General features: G+C 45.1%; 1 protein-coding gene across 3 annotated transcripts in view; it reads left to right on the forward strand.

Moving 5' to 3' along the window:
• Positions 1-8,316, forward strand: part of SCLY (selenocysteine lyase) — a 41,149-nt gene that overhangs the window by 650 nt on the left and 32,183 nt on the right. Inside the window, exons 2-4 of one of the 3 annotated variants that reach the window (XM_011980312.1) lie at positions 2,199-2,311; positions 5,919-6,019; positions 7,159-7,339. In XM_011980312.1, the coding sequence (XP_011835702.1) occupies positions 2,209-2,311; positions 5,919-6,019; positions 7,159-7,339 (385 nt within the window). In that variant the 5' untranslated portion in view covers positions 2,199-2,208. Of the gene's footprint in view, positions 1-2,196; positions 2,312-5,918; positions 6,020-7,158; positions 7,340-8,316 lie in introns of those variants that run through there. The other 2 variants (XM_011980313.1, XM_011980314.1) reach the window with 2 other exon arrangements.

Consider the following 8,316-nt stretch of genomic DNA (forward strand, 5'->3'; position numbering starts at 1 on the left):
GAGAATTACAAAGAAACTTCTTAAGGGTGGGGGAGATTATAAAGAACATTGATCAGTTAGGGTGGGGTAGAAACAAATCACAATGGTGGAATGTCATCAGTTAAGACTATTTTCACTTCTATGGATCTTCAGTTGCTTCAGGCAGTCTGGATGTATCCATGCAGGTCACTGGGGATATGATGGTTTAGCTTGGGCTCAGAGGCCTGACATTAATACTAGTACCAGAGTGGTAAAGGACGGCAAGTCAAACTTGTCAAAGCCTTGTACCTATTGAGTGATTTTTTTTTTTTTTTTTTAAATTGAGATGGAGTCTCACTCTGTCACCCAGGATGGAGTGCAGAGGCGCAGTCTCGGCTTACTGCAACATCCACTGCCCGGGTTCAAGTGATTCTCCTGTCTCAGCGTCATAAGTAGCTGGGATTACAGGCATGTGCCACCACGTCTGGCTAATTTTATTGTATTTTTAGTAGAGATGGGGTTTTGCCATGTTGGCCAGGCTGACCTTGAACTCCTGACCTCAGGTGATCGGCCCGCCTTGGCCTCCCAAAGTGCTGGGATTACAGGCACAAGCCACAGTGCCCAGCCTATTGAGTGATTTTGAACAGAAAAGATGCTTCATTACAACTAATGCACATTCTGTCCACACTGTGTCTTAACAGCCATAGTTAGTCATTGTATCTGGGGTTTCATGTGGATTGGCGTAAGCGCTGTTTATTTTAAAACTAGGTAAATTAATATCAGGCAGGACTACTACACATGTTTCTAAAGGCTTTCAAAGATTTTGGATATTAGTAAAAACGTATACAGATAAATTTTACTTAGTGAGGGATCTTTCAGGGAATCTGTACTTTCTGTGGCATTTATTTTGTCATCTTATAAAAATCAGGCCCCTGCTGTGTGGCACCCATGGGCTTCCGCATTGGTGACAGGGCGGTGAGGAAAACAGAGCCCCTGTGCCCGTGGAGCCATACTTCTGTCAGCCTATGAAGGTGGACAGTAAGGGAACAAGTCTAGTGTGTCAGATGCTGCTGCTGCCTGAAAAGGAAGGAGAGCATGGGACCTGGAGGCTGGGGAGGGAGGGACATAGGTGGCTGCAGTTTTGTGGGTTTGTTTGTTTGTTTGAGACAGAGTCTCACTCCGTTGCCCAGGCAGTGGCGTGATCTCGGCTCACAGCAACCTCCACCTCCCAGGTTCAAGCGATTTTCCTGCCCCAGCCTCCCTAGTAGGGCTAATTTTTGCATTTTTAGTAGAGATGGAGTTTCACCATGTTGGCCAGGCTGGTCTCAAACTCCTAACCTCAAGTGATCCACCTGCCTTGACCTCCCAAAGTGCTAGGATTATAGGCGTGAGCCACTGTGCCCAGCCAGCTGTAGTTTTAAACAGAGCTGCGGGGCAGGGGGTCACAAGTGGACTAAGTTGGAACAAAGATCTAAAAAAGTAAGGTGGAGGCAGGGCATGTAGTTTTTCTGGGCAAAGAAACGGAAAGTGCAAGGTCTGGGGCCAAAGTTCACCTGCCCCAGGGAGAAGCCCAAGTCACCACGAACCCCACAGGCCATCGCAAAAACGGGTATGGGGAAATAAGGCGAAACTCTGATGAAGTTAAAACAGCAGACAGGAAAGTTCCCTTGGGAATATGCAGCTGTTCCCCTCCTTCCATAAGAAAGAGGCCAACGATCTGCCCTTTATAGCTGTCAGATGGGTAATCTGGGCCCAACAGACTGTTAATCCTACCAAGGGGTAGAAAGAGTGTTTGTTGTTAGAGGCAGGATCTGGCTGTGTTGCCCAGGCTGGAGTGCAGTGGCTATTCATAGGCGCCATCATAGCTCACTGCAGCCTCAAACTTCTGGCCTGAAGAGTTCATTCTGCCTCAGCCTCCCCCGTGGCTGGGACTACAGGCACGATCCACTGTGCCTTGCTAGAAAGAAGTTTTGAAAACCTAAATGAAAATCCAAGTCCTATCAATTATAAAAGAAATTGGCAAAAACTAGATTATTAGAAATTGTGCATACGTTTTCCACAAGTAGTGCAGATCCTGGATATTCCCAAGTGCAGCTTGTGGGTGTCTGCAGTGCTTATGCAGGAGACCGCCGTGCCCTTGACATTATTTGTTCCTGCTGATGGGATAGACACAGAGCAGCCGTATTCCCCATGTGCTGTCTCCTTTTCCTTAAGGGGTGTCTTTGCTTTCTTTCCTTCAGGAAAGTTTATATGGACTATAATGCAACCACTCCCCTGGAGCCAGAAGTTATCCAAGCCATGACCGAGGCCATGTGGGAAGCCTGGGGCAATCCCAGCAGCCTGTATCCAGCAGGTAATTCTAGAAGATGCACATGTTCACAGATGGGAGATAATGGGGATGGGACGCTCTTAGAGAAATTGCACACCCACATGTGATGGCTTTGTTTTGAATAGATTTCTGTTAGCTGCAAATCTTTAGCTGTAATTTTTGATTGTTTCTTTTCTGAGAAGTCCCAATTTGTAAGCTGAGCCTTGCTGCTACTGTAGTCTTTAACCTTTAATGTTTAATCTTTAACATGCTGTCCTGTCACCCTTTCCCAGATGAGAAAGGTGTCTACTGAGAGTTCTTTGCAGTGGCAGTCAGTGCCTGTTGAGCACTGCACAGATCTAGCTCAGTCAATCCTTACGGAATTCGTAAAATATGTCTTTTAGGTCATCAGGATAATGTACAATCCTGGCCCTTTTTAAAAATGAAAATTACTTTTTCATTAATTAGTTATAAATATTCTTATATGTTTCCAGTTTATTCTTATTGTAATGTAGAACATTAAATTGGGGGTTTTGGAGAATAATTTGCTTCAAGTCAGTTACATGGCAGAGTTACATTCTGTTTTTCAGATAGATGAGCAAACTCAAGTCTTACCTTTCTCATTTAATGTTTATTAGGGATAATTAAGACAAACTATGTTAACTGTGGATTATGATGAACTAAAATAACTTCAAACAGAATATTGCCAGGCCATATGGTTTAGTAACGCTTGTGTACAACTTTACAGGTTTAATATGTTCTCATATTCCGTTGCTGTTAAGTTTCACAGCAACTTAATAACAAAGCCCTCAGCTTAGATACTAGTCATTCATTAACTTATTTGTTGGCTTATTTGTTGGTCTGTTCTGGCTAATCTTCTGCACATTGCCTTGTATCCAGTCTCTCCTTTAGTAAAATTGAACTTTCTGACATATTAAACTTGAAAATACGGAGAATAACTAAATGCCGATGACAGGCATTGTCTCATGAAAAAGTCTGGGAATCGCTCTCACGGAGAAATCATGTTCTGGACCTGAATGAAGCCTGGCAGTGGCTTTTAGGTTTCCTTGACAGCCTTTGTTTCCACAAATTAAGAACCATAAACTCAAAAGTGTTGCAGTTCACTTTCTGTTGCTACTCAGATAGAAATGCAAAAGAAAAAAAATCAATTTATAGAGTGGTTTAATTATTTTCACAGTATTATTATTTAAACATTATTTAATAATATTTAAGTATTATTATTATTATTTTGAGACTGAGTCTCGCTCTCACCCAGGCTGGAGTGCAGTGGCACTATCTCAGGTCTCGGGTCACTGCAACGTCCGCCTCCTGGGTTCAAGCGATTCTTCTGCCTCAGCCTCCCAAGTAGCTGGGACTAGAGGCACGCGCCACCATGCCCGGCTAATTTTTGTATTTTTAGTAGAGACGGGGTTTCACCATATTGGCCAGGCTAGTCTTGAACTCCTGACCTCGTGATCCACCCACCTTGGCCTCCCACAGTGCTGGGATTACAGATGTGAGCCACCACGCCCGGCCTAAATATTATTATCTAAAGTCTTTGAGGGAAATTTATTTTAAGGAAAATGTTGAGGATGTGGGGAAAGATTTTACATACCTAAGATATTTATCACAGTCTTGCTTATAATAGCAAAAAAAAAAAAAAAAAAAACCTGAAAATAAGCTCAGCGTTCATGAATGTTTGTGAAAAATAAACTATCTTCGGCAAAACAGAAGAAACCTCGTGAGCGTGGCCCTGTTGTGCGTGTGGAAGATAGCCTGTTGCTGGAAGATAGCCAGTGCTCAGACCTCCCCGTCCAGCCCACTGAAGTCACTACGTCGTCATAGCGACGGAAGCCTCTGGAAGCTTCACTGTATACCTGTGAGAAAAGGAGCGTGAACAAGGCCGCTGATCTCTTAGTATCATCATGAAAACAGTTTTGACTTTGTGGAGCTCGTGAGAGGGCCTTGGGGTTTTGGAAACCGCTGACGTAAGCGGCACTGACTGACTAAGCATCAACTGTGTACTCAGCACCTTGCTGGGGAGGGATGAAGCACGGTGCCCAAAATGTGTTTGGGTTTTTGAGGCATTACCTTGTCCACTCTGTGGAGAACGGACCCTGGTGGGGGCCTGCTAGGAGAACATCACAGCAGTGGCCTTGGCTTGGTTGATGGCTGGGCGGTGGAGAGGCGGAGTCAGGTTCGGAACGTCTTTTGAACACAGAGCCTACGGCATTTGCTGGTGGATTAATTGGTGGGGAAAGAAAAGAGAAAGAGCCCGTGCTTTTGCCCTGGGCTGCTGAGGGATGGAGTTGCCATTTCCTCAGTGTATTAGTCTGTTCTCATGCTGCTAATAAAGACCTACCTGAGACTCGGTAATTTATAAAGGAAAGAGGGTTGATGGACTCACAGTTTCCCATGGCTGGGGAGGCCTCACAATCATGGAGGAAGGCGAAAGAGGAGCAAAGTCATACCTTACATGGCAGCAGACAAGAGGGCGTGTGCAGGGGAGCTCCCCTTCATAAAACCATCAGATTTCCTGAGACTTAATGACTGTCATGAGAACAGCATGGGAAAGACCTGCCGCCGTGATTCAGTTACCTCCCCCCGGGCCCCTCTGATGACACGTGGGAATTATGGGAGCTACAATTCAAGATGAGATTTGGGTGGGGACACAGCCAAACCATTATCACTGAGAGAGGGAAGGCTGAGAGTGAGGGTGACAGTTTATTACGGTAACTTTTAGTGTCACCAAGTAAAATGCTGGAGTTTTCCTAAACACCATAGGCCTTAGGTGTTTAGGAAACTGCTACTAAAACTGACATCTATACAGTAGCGTTAAGGAGCGGCAGAATTACTTTGTGTATTTATTTTACCTCAGCTTTTTATGTTTCTGTTTTTTATGATGTTTTGTAATAGTATATGTTTTAGTGGTGCCTGTTCAATTTTTTTTTTTTTTAAACAAGACCGAATGGTCAAAAAAGTTTGGGGGCTCCTGGTGTGTACAGTAAGGATGGTCACTGAAACTTTCAGAATTCCCATGCCAGAGCCTTTCTTTCTTTGCCCCAGCAAGCATGGTTCCTGTGTTTTCCTTCTAGCCAGTGAAACTGGGTGATGGCCGGATGCATAGCGCTGTTTGAAAGCAGGTGTGTCCCTGAGACAGTAACCTTCGCAGCCCAGGTACACCGTGGGCGACATGCAGAATGAGATATGGCACTGGACTTTGTGTTGAGGAGTCATGAGTTCTGTTTTTGCTTATTTTTGTTGTTTGCAACTCATTCCATCCTTTCATTCTCCACTCTTGTTGAATGGGAAGCAAGACAGATGGCCACAGCTTCCCCCCGCAGCAACTGGTAAGAAGAAAGCCACATCTTGTGGGACGTCCAGGTTCTTGGCCAACCTCCCGTACTTGTTTCTGGGTCTCATGGAGTTAATAACTCTCAGTTTGGTCACTGGTTCGCTGCTGTCTCACGGCCGCCGCTTTGCCAGGTTGTGTCTAGGTTGTAGTGTTTTGCTGTGCTCACATTAAGGGGGCAGGTTTTTCTTAGAACGGCCCACGCAGACCTCTTACTCCTTTGTATTTGGTTGTCCTTTTAGAAGCGTTGATAGGGCTTGGTGAAGCAATGTTAACGAATTTCCTTTTTGGTCCCTCAAGGAAGAAAGGCCAAGGATATTATAAATGCAGCCCGGGAAAGCCTCGCGAAGATGATAGGGGGGAAACCTCAAGATATAATCTTCACTTCCGGGGGCACTGAGGTAAAGCTTCTGAACACGCTCACGTTCTTTTAGCTGCAAGTTATAATAAAATACACAGAAAGTGATTCCCTTTTGCTACATTTTCATTTAAAGAAAGAGTAGGCCAGGTGTGGTGGCTCGTGCCTGTAATCCCAGTACTTTGGGAGGCCAAGGCAGGAGAGTTGGTTGAACCTAGGAGTTTGAGACCTGCCTGGGCAACATAGGGAGAGTCCATATCTACAAAGAAAAAAAAATTAGCTGGGTGTGGTGGTGACACCTGTAGTCCCAGCTAGTAGGGAAGCTGAGGTGGGAGAATCATTTGAACCCAGGAATTCAAGGCTGCAGTGAGCTATGATCACGCTGCTGCACCCCATCCTGGGCAAGAGAGTGAGACCCTGTCTCAGAAAGAAAGAAAGAGTAATGTGTGGTCTTGCTATATTGCATACTAGCTCGAGATAATTAGTATATATCCTTTAAGTAAATTTCAGGTAGCTAATAGGATTTTCGTAATGTAATATGTAAAGTAACCTGCTTTGCATTGTTATTTCCATAGAGGTTTCCCCATCATTTTTGCCCTGGCATCATTCCTTTTAATCCCTAATTGATAGATATTTAAGGGCTTTCCACGGTTTTGCTGTAAGAAACAGTGCTGCACTTAATGTCAATAAATAACCTTTATACACACTAGTTGGTTTCACTGTGAGTGTAGCTGTAGGAAGAAGTCCAAGAACTGGACTTGCTGGGTCACGGGGCTCATTTGGTAGATGTGACAAATGGCCCACAGAGGTTGTACCAATTTATACTCCCACCAGTAGTGGGTGGCTGGACAAAATACTCTTTATGGCAGATTTATAAAATTTAAAAATTCATAATATTCTATGCATATAACAAAACTGCACTTATACCAATACATTTATATAAATTCTTAAAAATTAATAATATTGCTTAACAGTAAAATAGACATGATTGACTGGAAATGAATCTCAAGTTTTTGAATGTTGGAAAACCCCAAATCTTTCAAAAGGTCCAACTCAGGAAGCTGAGTGTCTTTGAAGCTTTTTTGATATTAGCCACAAAAGAAATTAAGTAACAGAAAGTGTTGCTGTAACCCTTACCTCAGCACAGTTTTTGTAAATGCTTTTTTTGCTGTGTCTCTGCAGTCAAATAATTTAGTAATCCATTCTGTGGTGAAACATTTCCACGCAAACCAGACCTCAAAGGGACACGCGGGTGGGCACCACAGTCCAGTGGAGGGGGCCAAGCCCCATTTCATTACTTCCTTGGTGGAACACGACTCCATCCGGCTGCCCCTGGAGCACCTGGCGGAAGAACAAGTGGCAGGTGAGTGGGTGCAGGGTGGCCCTGGGGCCAGCCTGCTGGGCTCCAGCTGTGAGTCGGGGAGCGGCCTGCAGGCAGAGCCCGGGATCCACTGCGGAGATGTGGATTCAATGTGCCACTCACTGTAACTCCCCGGTTCTGATGGGGAGCCAGGCCCTGGCGCCTTGGTGAATAGATGCCCCTCACTGCGCTGGGCTCCCTGGCTGCCCCTCTCAGTGCAGAGACCAGCTGCCATGAGGGCGTCAGCCAGTGTGGCCAAACCTTCCCTTAGGAAAAACATCCAGAATGAGTATGTAGAACTAGCCGTTTGTGTAAACTGAGTGATATTTGAAACTTGCATATAAGAAATATTTAACCTTTAAATAGTACGCCTGCAAATGGGCAAATGAAGCTTGTCATTATTTGGTTTTCATCATAAAATCTCAGCTCCCACTCTCCTCTCCCATGAAGGGAAAGGATCAAATAGCCCTAAACTTCAGGTGTGAAGCCTGGAATAAGCGAGCTGCCGCACCTGATCTCAGCACCCATGAGGCAAGGCCTCCCGCTGTGTGCGGAAAAGCGGAGCGAGGTGGTGCCCAGGTGCAGCAGGAGGCGCAGGGGCCCGCGGGGAGAAGGAGGCTCGCTGCAGCAGCAGTGGCTCTGTGGCTGTCACACAGCACAGACAGAGCCACCTCTCAGTTTTCCTGCCATAGGACGTCCCAAAAGGGAGTGACATGTTCACCAGGTGTAGACCATCAACTTGTAAAACTGAGGCAGCCCATTAATCAACACTGTGCTTGAAACAGATTTTCTTCTCAGCCTGAGCTTTCTTGTGTAATCTATATGAAAACCTGAAGGTGAATAAAAAGAAAATACATTTCTCTTCAAGATTAAGGGACTGTGGCTGAACTGCTTGGTTTGACTATGAAGACTTTTTGGAAAAAAAAATTTTTTTGGCCGGATGCAGTGGCTCAAGCCTTGTAATCCTAGCACTTTGGGTG

The sequence above is a fragment of the Mandrillus leucophaeus genome, unplaced genomic scaffold (assembly GCF_000951045.1).
Source record: "Mandrillus leucophaeus isolate KB7577 unplaced genomic scaffold, Mleu.le_1.0 Scaffold21, whole genome shotgun sequence".
Classification (NCBI taxonomy): Eukaryota; Metazoa; Chordata; class Mammalia; order Primates; family Cercopithecidae; genus Mandrillus; species Mandrillus leucophaeus.